This window comes from Psammomys obesus, unplaced genomic scaffold, assembly GCF_907164565.1.
Source record: "Psammomys obesus unplaced genomic scaffold, mPsaObe1.curated_primary_1811, whole genome shotgun sequence".
NCBI classification, from domain to species: domain Eukaryota; kingdom Metazoa; phylum Chordata; class Mammalia; order Rodentia; family Muridae; genus Psammomys; species Psammomys obesus.
The window spans coordinates 1,045,644-1,062,331 of NW_026594143.1; the positions used below are offsets into that span (position 1 = coordinate 1,045,644).

At 36.5% G+C, this 16,688-nt stretch overlaps 1 protein-coding gene across 4 annotated transcripts in view; it reads right to left on the bottom strand.

Annotated features, from left to right (window-relative positions):
* Phf8 (PHD finger protein 8) overlaps positions 1-16,688 on the bottom strand; it is a 102,611-nt gene that overhangs the window by 70,517 nt on the left and 15,406 nt on the right. For all 4 annotated transcript variants that reach the window (XM_055617920.1, XM_055617919.1, XM_055617922.1 and 1 more), the window contains exons 3-8: positions 10,171-10,256; positions 9,680-9,788; positions 5,963-6,123; positions 4,993-5,134; positions 2,765-2,951; positions 513-675 (exon numbers count right to left, since the gene is read on the bottom strand). In XM_055617920.1, the coding sequence (XP_055473895.1) occupies positions 513-675; positions 2,765-2,951; positions 4,993-5,134; positions 5,963-6,123; positions 9,680-9,788; positions 10,171-10,256 (848 nt within the window). The remainder of the gene's footprint in view (positions 1-512; positions 676-2,764; positions 2,952-4,992; positions 5,135-5,962; positions 6,124-9,679; positions 9,789-10,170; positions 10,257-16,688) is intronic.

Genomic DNA, 16,688 nt, shown 5'->3' on the forward strand with positions numbered 1-16,688 from the left:
GAAAGAAAGAAAGAAAGAAAGAAAGAAAGAAAGAAAGAAAGAAAGAAGAAAAAAGAAAGAGAGAAAGAAGGAGGGAGGGAGGAAGGAAAGGACAGAAGGAAAGAAAGAAAGGAAAAGAAAAGGAAGGAAGGAACAAACAAAGTTAGTTTCCAGCATGGATCATTCCATGTAGATTACAACATCAGCCTCCCAGTTACTATTCCTAGACTCATAGGGCTGAGTCCTGTTCTGTATTGATATACCCAGTTGACATTAACCTAGTATAAAATGGTCCATCAGCCTCCTCCTGCCTGCTCTGCTATATGCAACCTTCATAAGCAACCACACTACCTACTGGGCACTACATAAATTTTATTGAGGTCTAGTTCTTAACCTCTCAGTTGATGAAAAAAAGAAATGTCACATGATGAGATTAATAAATTATGGGCAGGGTTTGGTGCAGTGTCACTATCTCCCTTCTTTCTGCTTTTCCCATCCTCCCATCCTTCCTTGTAGAGGGACTCAGGAATGACCTGTAGGAATGAAAAGTGTTTGTCCTTGCTTCACAGAACACTTGTAGCATTTCTCCACCTGGTCACCAAAGAACATCTCATTCTGATTAGAGGAGCTGCTCCAACACTCAAAGAGAGTCAGGTTAGCATTTGTTGGGCGGATCAGGTAGAAGATCTTCTCACCCTGAAATAAAAAGATAACATACCAAAGGTTTCAAGAAAAGTCCTTCTGGGGAAAGAGGTGTTCAAAAAGATCAAATCTCTCTCCCATGCGCTATAGACAACCATATCAGTATGCCAGAACTGTTTCCAAAACCCTCCAAGAAACATTTTTATATCAACTGCTAAATTTTTTTTTCAAATTTTACAAAAGGAATTTGTGAGACGTATTTAAATCTGTTTAAGTTAGGAAAAATATATACAAAATGCTCTCATTTTAGATGTAATATCAAATAAAAATGACCTCTAAATAGATAAAATCAACACTAGCCCTAGAATTTAAGGCCACATTACTGATAAGAAAATTGAATCTGCTTTTAAATGCCAGTTACAGTGTTCATTCTTACACCTGGAATCAAAGTTAATAAATTTAAAAATCAGTAACTGCCCAAGGACTTCTAGAAGATTATACTTTATTAAATGATTATCTGTTGGAAGAATGTTTTACCTAATAATTGTGTTATGGTTGGATAATGATTTGATAGACAATTTGGTGAAAAAGAACCATATCCTATCATAAGCATAACTCTGGTAGCTTAGCTAATACATCAGAGATTTCAATATATATAACTGATATATGTTACAAAATTAGCTATGTGTACTATACAATTGGAGAAAACTGACAACCTTCATAGAGTAAGTAATAATAGTATTATATTAATTTTCTTATTTTGATAGCTATCCTGTAATTACTTAAGAAAATACGTTTGTTCTTAAGAACTATAATATTAATTATTAGAGATAAGGAGACACAATATCTGGAACTACTTCCAAATGTCTAAGAAAAAACTGTATACAGAGCCACTTTATTTTGAATGTTTTAGAGAAAGAAAATGATGGCATTTTGAATTTGGATGAAAACACACAAGAAATCATCATCTCATTATTCTTACATTTTTCCAATAGAAAAAAACTCTAAATATTAAAACATGCATTTGAGAAAGTACTTCATTTACATGTTTCAATTCTTCACGTTAAACCAATAGTAACAACTAACTGAAGATATATGATCATTTTGTACTATAATCATAACGCAAGTTTTCTGTTCCTCTGTACTTCTGACAAGTAAGTAGAAAAAACAGTGGTGAAAACAATCAAAATATTTAATTATTTTATTGTTTTCCCAACTGCAAAAAAATCCCTTATAGCAATCATATACTAATTACTAAATCGTAAAAACCACTAAAAAGAAAATCATAGGAATTACTACTTTGAAAAAAATTTCAATGTGTCTATTTTATCTGTGGTGGCACTTAAGTGACTATATAATTGGTAAAATTCACAAACTTATATAAATAAATTCTATAGTATAAATGTTAAAGTTTGAGAGAGGGAAAACTCATGTTACTTGTAATAATAATCTCTACAGTAAATACAGACATTTTCATACATGTTGGTGGGAATAGAAAATGTTTTAAATCTTAAATTTACAGTAAATACAGACATGAGGGAAAACTCATGTTACTTGTAACAATAATCTCTACAGTAAATACAGACATTTTCATACATGTTGGTAAGAATAGAAAATGTTTTTTTTTAAGAAGGTAACAGTTGGAAATATCTTAACTACTTCTATAGTGCTAGAGACAGATAGAAAACAAGGGCTTGCACATGCTCAGTAGGCATTGCACCACTTATACCCCAGAACTCAAAAAATAGTTTTAGTGCTGGGGGTGTAGCCTAGTAGGGCCTTCTCCTGCATGCCTCCCTCTTCATGTTTGTTGTTGTTGTTTGTTTTGATTTAGGTTTTTTTGACACAAATCTTTATCTCTAATTGATTCTTTAGACATATTCTTTAGCTTTACGTGATCTAAAACTTACCATGTAGGTCAGGGTGACCTCTAACTCATGGCAACCCTCCTGCCACAACCTTTTAAGTGTTGAATTTATAGGCATAAGCCACCATGCCTACCTTCAAAAACTTTTTTTGCTTAGGCATCAAAATGGTAGAGGCATGCCCACCAAGTAAGAAACCTTGATTGAGTTAATTATGTCAAATAGAATATGAGAAGCAGATATGTCTGGCTGCCTCTAGGCATCATCTTCATTCCTACCTTGAGTACATGATACCAGACTGAGGTCCCACCAAAGTCAATATGAAAGTCTGTATAGCTATCCCGCACACTCATGAGGCAGTACTTCTGTACATTGGGCCTCTCAAAGACACTTTCCTCAGGCCACAAGTTCTCCACCCATGACAGCTTGCGAACAATCTTAGGTGTTTCCACAAGGTTTGAAAGCCTAGTAAAGAAGGAAAATAATGTGAGCTAACTAAAAATTGAAGATTTAAGCCTGAATAAAGTACCATGGTCAGATAATACAAATAATTTTTTTTCTTCACAGAACCCAAAGGTACGTAAATCATTTATTCCTCCAAGTTTGGTCAGTAGTCTCATTCTACTCAGCTTCCAAAATCCTAAATCCTAGCTTCAAATCCCTCCTCAGTAGACAAAATGGTCACTTCTATTACTAGATTTCCATACCCTCATTTCACTTCCAATCTACTCATTCAGCACCCAGTTTGTAAGAGTTGTCTTTTCCCTACCTTGAGTCTTCTTGATGAAAAGCCCTTACATAACAGAAACCTCTTAAAACTCATAAGTATATATGGCTGCTTTTATCACATATAAAACACAAATCTTATAACATTCTACTCTTCTCTTTGTTTTGACCTTTAGGAAATTCACAGAAAACTCAGCAGTACATGTTTACCAACTATTTAACAAAGAATTATAAATTCATTAGTACCTTTCCATATGCATCTTAGTCCCCCACTTTTAATTTTTTTATTCTAGTTTTTTTTCCTTTCTGCATTCTGCATTGCTAGCTATTTCACAGGCTTTCTGGATTAAGTGATATATGAAGAAATTATAGTTTCTAAATACCTTTATGTTCTTTAATCTTAAAAGCATCAGCAAGGGTTTTTTTTCTTGTTTTAAAATTACTAAATAGAAAATTATTTAGTACTTTTTGAACACACCTTGTTACAAGTTGTACAACCTGACTGGATGCTCACACAACCTGTCTGCATGAAGAATGGTCATGTGATTGGCCAGTTCCTTTCTGTGATCCCTTTGCAGTCAGTCTGCTGGCTCTTCCTGCATGGTCTCACCTTGTGGCCAGTCTGTAGCCTAGGTAGCCACTCACCATCCCATCAATTCTCCATGTCTTTGGAAGGCTGATGAGGATCAGCTCCACACATGTACAGCTAGGCAATTAACCCCATTTGTCACACCAAAGTGACATACTTTAGAATAGCGATTTCGGAACTCCTCAGGCAGTTTTAGTTAAACAGCAAAACTGTGAGGAAGGTACAGAGATACCTCAGATTCATTTCCCTGATACCTGCATAGCTTCTCCCATTATCAGCATCTAGCAGAGTAGTTTATTTACATACCTGATAAACTCACATTGGTTATCACCCAAAGTCCAAGTCTACACTGGGGTTTGTTATTGGGGTTGTGCCTTCCATGTGTTTGCATAAGTGTGGAACAACACTTTCTTACCACAGCAGTGCCATTGAGGAGATTTTCTCCACTCCATGCTTAGTAGAGATACATTCATGAGATTAGGGAATGTATGCAGTATTTCTTCCTCTCAAGCTTGTTGTCATTTTAAAATACTCATTTAAACTTTAAGGGTTTTAATATGATAAACATGTTGACACTGTGGGAAACTGAAAAGTACACAGACCCTTGCTGTCCACTGTTTTGCAACTTCTTGCAAATCTAAATTTTTATTAATTATTTAAAAGCTTAAAATGCCAATAAGCAGTAATCACTAAGTTTCCTAACAACAAAAAGATGTGTTATGATTTCTTGGTACTTATCACAGTTCTGAGTATGTAAGTCCACAGAGAATATTTTCAAGATTATAACCTTTTCCTTTTCAATGTAGACAACCTACCCTTAGAAAAACTACTTATGATTAATTTTAGAATCTATTTTCCAAAGACTGAGTGAGGACTTATTCTTCAGTTAGGACAGTTATGAAGTAAAAATATAAATACTAGGAAAGGTCAAAGAAAGATACCCTAGAATGAAGGAGAAAAACTAAGTAAAATAGATACTAAACAATCTAGCTACCATTACACACTGGAGAAGAAACTGGCTTAGTTATAAAAAGTTGAATCACTACCCTACAAAATATAAGCCACCTCCACACTCCAAAGGAAGAAACAAAACCACTAGAGAAAGAAGGAAACAAACTAAAATATAAATTCAAGTATATCTGCAAGTTTTAGACACACTGTCAGGCTTTTTTGTTACCTTTCCCCTCCTACCTGGTATCGGAGAACTCCAAACTAATGACATTGAGGACTTTTTCCCTCTTCCCACTGTAATAATATTTCACAAAATCACCGAGTTTCATCTTGCAGTCAGCCTGGCGGGCCACATCAATCACATCAATCTCTTTGTCAGAACCTAAAGTCAAGAAATGAGTTCTGTACCAAGTTCTGTATCTCAGGGACAAAAATTTCTTGTCCCCTCACCAGCATCTAGAATGGCCTCATATTCAGGAATTCTGTCTTCAGATACTGTATGTGTTCAGGGCAGAGAGTAGGAATCTATCACAACCTCTCAAGATCTGGATGGGGGACTGGTAGGGCTACAGAGCTACTCTTACATAGTCTACCTGCCATGGATCTGCTTCTTTATTTCTTCTCTTCCATGCTAACCCCAAACTTACACTCCAGTGATAAATAGTACATAAGAACCAGTATCAGAGACTATGATCCCTTAAAATTTGCCAGGTTAAAAAAAAAAAAAAAAAAAAAAAAAGGAGCTCTACCGAATTTTGTGTGGTCTATTAATAAAGAGGAGACTGAATAACATAAATATTGTCATTAAACACACACACGCAAACACACAAAATTAAAAAAGGAAAAAAAGACAAGTGTTTTGTTTTGTTTTGTTTTGTTTTGTTTTGTTTTGCTTTGCCAAAGAATGACTCTGAGAGCAAGGCACTTTACATTGTATTCCCAAGATGTCTAGAAAGAAAATATTAAAAAGTGGATTAGATAAGTGACTCTAGTCTTTGTTTATTTTGTTTTTGACACTGGGTTGTTCTATGTAGCCTTGGCTATCCTAGAACTCACTATGTAGACCAGGTTGGCCTGATACTAACAGAGATCTGACTGTCTCTGCTTTCTGTGTGCTGGGATTAAAAGTAGTATATGCCACCACACGAAGCGTGACTGAAGTCTTGATGGGAAAAGCTAATGTCAGTTAAGAGGGTCTGTAGTGTCTTACCAACATAGTGTTCCACATCTCTCACGGTGAATGATGGAGAGGGTAATGTCATCCCCAACCCATCCTTCTTCAAGACGAGGATAGGCACACTGAAGCTATTCTCTTCCAGGAATTCTACCGTCAGTTGACTTCCAGTGGGCTTCAGAATCACTTCGTCTGAGCTGTGTGGGCCACAGGAGAGAAAATCTGACCTTGAGATTTTGCTCACTAAAGGCCTTAATGGCCTCTCACTCAAGGGGTATAGTCTTCCTGAGGGAGTCTTATATGGGTTGACAATTAATGGCATAAACCTCATATGCCAGGGGAAAAGATGACCTCTCCATAGCAGGAGACAGGGTCACTGATAGAGGTGGGGAATATATGAACAGGCTGCTCTTCTCTGAATAACAAAGGAAATTAGTCAATAGCTTTCCTAAAAATAGCTATAACAATTTTGACTCATTTGCTCTAACTCAAAATAACAACACCCAATTTAAAATGTTAGTGAAGAAAGAGCAAAGACTGTTTTTTTTTAAAAAAAAAAAAAAAAAGAAAAGAAACAGTATTTACAACCACTTTCTCAATACATGTAATTATAAGATGGGAAATCATTTTTAAAATTTTCAGACATTTCATTCATATATTTTGACCATATGCTTTTCCCTCCTTAGTCATGATGGAGAAAAAAAGAGTAGATAGATAGAGGTATAGATAAGTGCCAGAGCATTTGCTTAGCTTGTAACAAGTCTATGATTTCAACCTCCAGAACCAAAAAATAAAATGAAAAAACCAAATAGACTATGAAGAAAAGGAAAATGTGTCGCACTGAAACAAAAATATTAAGCTCTTGATCTGATAGTTTCACTCTTTGTGAAACTAAATGGCCCAAAAATTAAACTACAAAAGTAAAGCCATAAAGGTACTAGGGAAAAAAAAAAAACATGGAAGAGACAAAACCTGATTGTTAATAAAATGGTAATAAATAAACTGCTCTGCATTAAAAACTAAAATTATCAGCAAGGGAAGCTGTCATAAATTAGTTTTCTCCAATAGCATCTTGCTGGATATATTAACCACACATTTTTTTTTCTTGTGTTTTCAAGACAGGATTTCTCTGAGAAGCCTTGGCTGTCCTGAAATTCACTTTGTAGACTAAGCTGGCCTTGAAATCACAGAAATTGCCTGCCTCTGCCTCCTGACTGCTGGTACTAAAGGCATGTACCACCGCCTAGCTTATTAACCACACTTAAGAGGAAGCTGCATGCCCAGCAGTAGATGGCCAACACTTTTTTGCTTCATATTGCCTTGTTAGGGATTTTCTTTTTCGGTCTTACTGGTCTTTTGCTGATTTAATGTTTTTGTGGGGGTGTTTTGTGTATATGTGTGTGTGAGAGTTGAGTGAGAGAGAATTAGGTTTCTTGTGTTGTTTTTTTTTTTTCACTTTGCATTGTTTCTTTTCTAAAGAAAGAGAAAGAAAGGGTGCAGAATTGGGTAGGTGGGAAGAATCTTGGGGGAAAAATGATCAGACTATGTTGCATGAAAATATTTTCTCAATAAAAATATGGATAATGATTTTGAAAAAACTATCAATAAAGATGACATATATAAAAATGATGACATATATAAAAATCGACTTCTTTCATAATTAAGGTAATAAAAGTTAAAATAAAGATTTCACGAAATTTTGATTAGAACAAAAAGTTTAATAGTAAAAAAGTATTGGCAAGGTTATAGAAAAATCAGAGCCTTGACAAAATGTCTGTATGTGAAACCACAACCCTTATAAAAATAATTGGTAACATTTACAGATCTTTAAGGCATATTGAGTTTTTGTTTTGTTTTGTTTTTGTTTCTTTTGTTTGTTCGATTTTGGTTTTGAGACAAGGTTTCTCTGTGTTATCTTGGCTGTCCTTGACTCGCTTTGTAGACCAGGCTGGCCTCAAACTCACAGAGATCTGCTTGTCTCTGCCTCCCAGAGTACTGGGATTACAGGAGTGTGCTGCTCCCAGCAAGGCATATCCTTTTTGACCTAACAATTTCACTTTTGCACAGTTAAATCTACACCTATACTTGTCACACATGCAAAACTTAAGTACAGAGATTTTCACTGAGGCTTCAAATATATCTCATATATATCTAGCATGCATGAGACCTAGCAATGCTCATCGCTTAGAAAAAGAAAAGATATTGACCGAAGAAGTTCTTAATAACAAGCAAAATGCTGGAATCAATTTAAATGTCCATCATTAGATGACTGGTTAAATAAAATGTATATCCATTCAATGAAATAGTAAATGACCAAGACATATTATTTAAGTTTAAAAGTAAAAGTAATGTACAAAATATAGTGCTTCCATTTGTATCAAAAAATGATAAATGACACACAAACACATGTATGTGGCTAGAAAGACTTTGAAAAAATATAAAAGAAATTAGCTGACATAGATAGAAGGGATCTAAGGGGTCTGAGGTAGAATGGGGACTTTAATTTTTTTTAGCTAGTAAATTGAAAAAACAATCTAAATAAAACTTGAAGTACAGGAAGCCTGAATAAAAGTTCAATGGACAGAAAACTACATGATATTTCTTTATTAATTTTCAACTATTATTTTTGTTCAATTCATAATATATTTAATTTATTTTTAATTGATCCAGATAATTTGAAAGAAAAAAAGTATCTTTTTGACTGAAAGAAATACATGAACTGGGCACCTTGGTGCACACCTGTGATCCCAGCACTCAGGGAGGCAGAGGCAGGTAGATCTCTGTGAGTTCAAGGTCAGCCTGGTTTACAAAGTGAGTCCAAGGTTGCCCAGAGAAACCCTCTCTCTAAAAAAAGAAAGAAAGGAATGAAAGAGAGAAAGAGAGAAGGAGAGAAAGAAAGAAAGAGAAGGAAGGAAGGAAGGAAGGAAGGAAGGAAGGAAAGAAAGAAAGAAAGAAAGAAAGAAAGAAAGAAAGAAAGAAAGAAAGAAAGAGAGAGAAATACAAGACAGCACTTTTTTTTTTTAAGTTTTAAAGTTTCCTCTCCCTAATAGCCTAGGGTCAGATGGAAGGGAAGAGGGCCTCCCCTACCAGTGGACTGGGGAAGAGGCATGGGAGATGAGGGAGGAAGGGTGGGATTGGGAAGGGATGAGGGAGGGGAGTACAGTTGTGATACAAAATGAATAAAGTATAATAAAATTAAAAAAATTAAAAAATAAAACAAAATTTCTTCTCCTCTATAATGAGAGAATTAAAATTTGCTGATTATTAAAAATTCTTCCAAACACTAAATGGGGGACTGTTATGAATATGGATAAGGAAAGGGGTCATAAAAAAGGGTCATAGAATAGGTGACTATGATCAAAGTATATTTTATAACATACATGGAAATGTCACAGTGAAACCCATTACTTTGTATAATTAATATACACAAGAAGAAACAAAAAGAATTCTTCCAATTCTAGCATTCCTTAGATGCTTATAAGTTGACTAAGACAAATGCTGCTTCCCAACTACTGCAGATTTTTTTAAATAGGTCATAATGTACTCTAAACACCAAGTGAAAGTCTGGCCTCTGTTACTTAGAAACTGACCAAAACAGAAATTCTCACCCCAGAGGCAATTTTACTGGGCCCAGAAGATATCCAGACATGAAGGAGGTACCTAATTGTACAGCCAGTGGAAAAGCTGAAGGCAAATATGACAAGCTTTCCATAGCCCTAATGCATAACATTTCTTTGGACAAAGGGTCCTCACCTGTCAAAAGTCCTACCCCGTAGTTCACGAATAAACACCGAGCTCCCAGTTTTCACTGGTTTCCCCTTGTGAGTATCATGTCCTTTGGAAGATCCGCGGCGTTTTTTCACTAAACCAGAAAAAGACAAGAGGTCATGTATTAAAATGGCCAGGAGCTAAGATTCCAAAAACAAAGGTCTCCATACTCAATAGGTTCTTCTTTAGGTTTTTCTAATCTAAAACCCCAGGGAACATCTAAAGTTAAAGAAACTCTCTTACACTCAGGAAAGTTCCCGGTCAAGAAGAGTGTGTTTCCTCTAGGCAGTTGCTAAAAAAGGAGAGAGAGAAAGCCATGCACTTTTACCCTCTCAGTGTAATAGCTACAGGCTTTTTATGTTTCCTAAGGAAGACATATCTGTGGCACGTAGGCAAAGGCAATTGCTCTCCAAATCTACCTTTGCTTTGCTTCTCCCCTTCATCACTTCCTTATGAAAACCATAAAATCTACTTACTAATGGAGGGTCCATGTAAGACCTCACAGTTGGGGCAATGGTAAAGATCTATATCAGCAGCCTTCTCCTCCTCAACACCAACACAGCTAAAAAAGAAAATAAAGTAACCAAAGTTTATAAGACTTTTATTTTTTTTACAAGTTCTAGATCAATAAAGTACTGTATATAGTACATGTGGCTATTTATAATTACATCAGTTAAGTAAATTTGAGGGCTGGGTAGATGGCTCAGCAATTAAAGCAGTGAATGCTCTTCCAGAAGATCTGGGTTTCCTCCCTAACTCTAGTTCCAGGGGATCTGGTTCCCTCTTCTGGCCTCCACCAGCACTAAGCACATGGTACACAGACAGACAAGAAAATGAGTAAAACACTCATACATATAAAAAGAAATCAAATTAAAAATAAAGTTAAATAAAATTTAAATTAGTTCCTTTATCCCACTAGCTATATTTCACTATAGCTATATAGCTATATAATTCACTAGCTAAATTTCACTATATTTCACTTGCAATTAGTGGCTATCATAATATTATAGAGATTACAAAATATTTTAACAAATGCAATATTCTACTGGTTTAAAACAATGATGACAAAACTTCATTAGGATTCAGAATGGTCAAACCTGAGACTACAGCATCAGTAGATGAATAAGCAGAAATATAAAACCAAACAAGTAATTTTACCTGTTCCAACTAGTCACATTTCAAAGTTAGAAAGAGGAGCAGAGCAGTGGTGGCACAGGCCTTTAATCCCAGCACTTGGGAGGCAGAGGCAGGTGGATCTCTGTGAGTTTGAGGTCAGCCTGATCTACAGAGCAAGCCCAGAACAGGCAGAGCTGTTGCACAGAGAAACCCCATCTCAAACAAACAAAACAAAAAAGGGGGGTGGAAGGGTAAAAAGAGCCAGAAATTCTAGTCTAATTCTAATATTCTAGAAATTGAGATGGGGATTATCATATGTTTCAGGATACCCTCAAGTATGAGATCAGCCTCAGCTATGTAGGGAAAATGTTTCAAAATACCTAACACACCCAAAATACTATTTCAACATAGAACCTAAACTTAGAACTTTACTGACATATTTTATTAAATAAAGTCACTAGAAATTTTTCACAGCCAACAACAGTTATGAGTGAAGAAATATATAGGTAATCATTTTTACAGCCTCATTTAGATTTAATTTTGTATGTATATATACAAAAAGCAGTAATTTCACATATTAAATTCTTCCCTTACCAAGAAAGGTGACAAGAACCCTTCAAATAATTTCTGGTTATAGTTAAATGCTTTAAAAATATTTCATCAATCACATACAACTAAGTACATAAAAATATATGGTAGAGTTCAAATTGTTTCAACCAAGATTGTAATGGTAAATTTCCAAAAATCAAGTCCCTCCCTTACCTTTATCTTTCTAACAATAACTCTATGGCTAGAAACCTGTAACATATCAAGAAATCAGGACATCAGCATCAACTTTGCAGAGGTTAGAGGAATCAAGCAGAAAACATACATAAAGTTCATAGCACAATGAACTCAGAGGCTGACACAGAGTAAATGATAAATGACTGTTAATATTACTTTTTGCCAAATCCAAATATCACCTCTCACTAGTCTAAAGCTTTTTGTTGTTGTTGTTTGCTTTTTGATATACTGTCTCACTATGGAGCCCAATCTAGCTTCAAATTTACCTTAGCTTCCTGAGTGCCAAAATTACTTGCCTCTGTTACCACACCTAGCCTAAACCTCTAAATCTATTGTTTGGACCTTGAGGTAATAACTCAATTCCATAAAACACATGTTTTATGTCTCACATCCCTACTACATTTGGACACTTCTCAAAAAGGAAACTTTGCAGCTGTCACTCCTGAACTTTTATCACATATAGATATATGCCTTTTCTAACCCAAACAGCCACTGCCCATCTCCTCTCTCAACTTTTGTGTTACACTCTCAGCAATTCTATCCCACAAGCTTCTCCTTCAAGAAGCACTTATGAAGCATGGTGGTACATGTATGCTGTGGTAGTTTGAAAGAGAAAGGCCCCCATTTGGCTCATATGTTTGGATACTTGTTCCCCAGTTAGTGGACCTATTTGGCAAGGATGAGATGTGACCTTGTTGGAGGAGGTATGTCACTGGGGGCAGGTTTTGAGACTTCAACAGACTCATCCCATCTGCAATGTGCTCACTAATTAATTCCTTAAGGTTCAACATGTGAGCTCTCAGATTTTTCTGCTGCCATGCCTTCTCTCTCCCATCATGGATGTTAACCCTCTGGAACTATCAACCTAATTCAATACTTTCTTTTAAGTTGCTTTGGTCGTGGTGTTTTATCACAGTAACAGAGAAGTAACTAATACACCTATAATCTCAGAACGTCAGAGATGGAAACAGGGATCAGAAGTTTAAGGCCAGCTTTGGCAAGATGAAACCCTGTCCTCAAACAAAACAATACAAAAAAAGAACTCTCCTTTATTTTCTAAATTTAACCAAATACAGTTTTTCTACAACGAAACTATTTTTTCCATACCAGTGCTATATTCAAAGTGTAATCCAGTTGTTCTCAACCTATAGGTCACGACCCCCACAGGGGTCACATATTAGATATCCTGCATATCAAACATTTATGTTATGATTCACAACAGTAGCAAAATTACAATTATAAAGTAGCAGTGAGAATAATTTTATGGTTGGGAAGTTACCACAACAAGAGGGACTATATAAAAGGGTCATAGCATTGGGAATATTGAGAGTCACTGGTATAATTCAGAGATTAATACTGATCTTTGAACTGTTGACTACAGGTCTATGGTTAAGTACAGAAAATGTGAAAAGGCATCACTTTTCAGCAATCTGGCAGGATATTTTAACAGTCATTGAATCTAATAATGAAAAATTAGGGTTTATTATACTGCTTTATGTTCACATTATTTTTCTAGTCATTCTCTTTTTATTTTATAAAATAATTGGTCCATTATAATAATTGGACTTGAAGGAAAATATGTCCTGGTTCTTTGCACTACAGTCTACAGAGCACTGTTTTAAGAGTTCAATCAAATGAAAGCTTCACATACAACTCAGGGAATTTCAGTAGATGACCCTTTTAACTCTCCAGTGACAATTTGAAATTATCTCTACCTTTATGCTTTGGTTTCCTTTCCTGTTACTATGACAGACTGTTTGAACAAAAAGCAACTTAAGGAAGGGGTGTTTTAACTTCCTTTTTTTGTACATTTGTGTTTTGTCTATATGTATGTTTGTGTGAAGGTGCCAGATCTTGAAGTCACCGACAGTTGTGAGCTGCCATGTGGGTGCTGGGAATTGAACCCAGGTCCTCTAGAAGAGCAGTCAGTGTTCTTAACTCCTGAGCCCTCTCTCCAGCCCCTGGACAAAGGTATTTTAGCCCATTGTTCACAGTTCAAAAAGTATGTCCCAGTAGGAAAGTCAAGACAGCAGGTACTTGAAACATCTGGTCACATTGAGTCCACAGTCAGGAAGAAGAAGGTAATGAATGTCTGCTTCAGATTACTTCCTTTTCTGTTTATACAGTCCAGATCAGTATCACTCACAGTGGTTGGGTCTTCTCACCTCGATTAAAATACAATTACAATACTTTCCCAAAGGCATGCTTGAAATCCTAACTCCCAGTGATTCTAGATTTGATCAAGTTAACAACTGACATTAACCATCAGGCTTTGTATGAGATGACTCATTCCTCTTTGAGTTTCATACCATGCAGCCATACCACATCCTGCTCTTAACTTCCACTTACCCTTCTCCTGAACACATCCCCTCACTCATTAAAGAACCTGCTCACAGATGTTTCTCCACACCAAGTCTTTTCAATACATAATATCAGTAGTAACATAGGGACCCAACTTTCTGGGTTCCCTCTTCTTTGACCTGATCATATTCAAATAGTTACCTCTATTCTCACTTCAGCTACTCTCATGACCATCCCCCAAACTTTGTCCAGCAATTGATTCACTTCTGGAATATGAAATACATGCATCATTTCTTTGACCATAATTACATCCATCAAGCTCTTACTACACCTGTTCTTTGCTCACAAAAAGCCCTAGCTGCTCCTACCGCTTTTCACCAATTCTTTGTTCATCTTGTTTTGTTGTTGTTTGAAAAGAAACAAAGTCTCACTGTGTAGTCCTGGCTAGCCTGGAGATTCACTTGCCTCTGCCTACTGGGCACTAGGACTAAAGGCCTGTGCCACCACACCACTCTAAGTGTATTCTTTTTTTTTAATTTTATGCTTTGTTTTCAGAGAAGTTCTTACTGTGTAGCTTAGGCTGACCTTGAACTCATAATCCCTATGCCTCAGCCTCCTGAATAATGGGATTATAGGCAAGCACTGGGATTACAGGCCTGTGGCACCAAACCCCTGCCAAATCCACCTTATCATGACTTGAACCTACTTACTATCTAGCCTAAACTCTGGAATTCTTCATTTGACCCCTACCTTTCATCACATTTGCAAACCTATTGCTAGGTCATCTTACTACCTAACACTAGACCATTGGGTGTGCTGGAAAAAAAAATCACCCATTGGACTGGTGGCAAAATGAATTCACTGTCTAAAATATATAGATTATATTCCCTGACAATGCCCCTAAAATTTCTTATTCGTTTCCTTCCTTCCCACAATCCACAGCAAGCTTCAAATCTTTGATCCCTTCTCTCCATGTAAATGATTTACTTCCTTCTTGGAAAATAAAACAGAAATGAAATAATCATACAAGAACTAATTTGACTTCTTGTACCAACCACTTCCTTCACCCATCCTTTCCTCCTGCTACATCTGAAGTGCTATTGTTCTTTCCTCCTAAAGCCAGTGTTGGCATCTAGGTCACACATTATTTTACTTTATTAATTAATTATCCCTTCTTTCTAAAGTATCTTCACTCCCTCACCCTGTTTCTTTCTCTTTCTTTACAATACTATTTAAACAAGTACACAGCCCTTAATGAACAACAAAACCCTCATTTTTCTTTCCTTTCATCCCTTCTAGTCTGCCCTTGACAGTTCACAGCCAAACATCTCTATCTACAATTATTCAGCTCAAAACGACCCATTTTGGAACAGGTAACAGTTTAAACATGGTACAAAACTCAACTTTTTTTTTTTGAGACAAGGTTTCTCTGTGTAGCCTTGGCTGTCCTGGATTCACTTTGTAAATCAAGCTGGCCTCAAACTCAGAGATCCACCTGCCCCTGCTGGGATTAAAGGCGTGTGCCACTATGCCTGGTGTTATATCCTAATTCTTTAGCTATCAATTGTGTACCTTCCCATCATTCTTATTTGTTGCTGCCATAACACAGGTTGTTATGATCTCTAACTAGAATTATTGTCCTGCTCACTCAACTAGACTCCCAACCTCTACCCTGTATCCACACAAAATGATTCTCCACACCAAAACAATTATTTAAAAAAAAAAAACACCAAGTATAGGCTAGAGAGAGAGAGATAGCTCAGCAATTAAGAGTGCTTACTGCTTTTGCAAAGAATCCAGAAACTCCAGTTCCAGGAGATCCAACACCCTCTTTTGACCTCCTCAGGCTACTGCACACATATGGTATACATATATACTCAAGCACACAAAAACACATAAAATCAATTAATTAAATAAAAACACAAATGTGATCTTGCTATCTCATACCTAAAACCTCCCAAAAGCTCCCTATTTTTCTTTTTTTCAACTTTTAAAAAAATTTAAGCTAGGAGAGGTAGCACATGCTTGTACTCCCAGTACTCGAGAAGGCAGAGGCAGGCGAGTCTCTATGAATTCAAGGCCAGCCTGGTCTACAAAGTGACAGCGAAGGCTACACAGAGAAACCCTGTCTTGAAAAACAAAACTGCAAAAATTTCATTTATACACGCACGTGTTGGAGGGTGCCCTTGGAAGCAGCAAGAGGGTGTTGAAACTCTTGGAGCTGAAGTTACAAGTAGTTGTGATCTGCCTGACAGGGCTGCTGGGATTTGAACTCAGGTCCTCTGGAATGGTAGCAAGTGCTCTTAACCGATCAACCATCTCTCCAGTTGGTCCCTCTCTATTTTTCTTGGAGAATGAATTGACCATGGCCTAAAAAGGCCCTGCCTCTCTGGTCTTACATTTTATCCCTCATATATAACACCAATTGTATATGCTTACCATAAATGAAAAGCAAGGACCCCTTCAGAAACATTTAAAAGAAAGTGCTCTTTCCTTTTTGTGATCTCTCAGATTACCTTGGTGTGGTGATTTGAATGAGACATCATCCATGTTCTTGGGTGTCTAAATACTTAGTCCACAGTTGCTTACACTGTTTAGGTAGACTTAGGAAGTGTGGTCTTGCTAAAGAAAGTATATACTGGTGGTGGAATCTGAGGTTTCAAAAGCCATGTGCTTTATTTGCTTGTCGCTACTCCTGCTGCTATGCCTGGTGTTTTTTTCCATGCCCTATCACCTCCATCCACATCCACACACACACACACACACACACACACACACACACACACACACACAC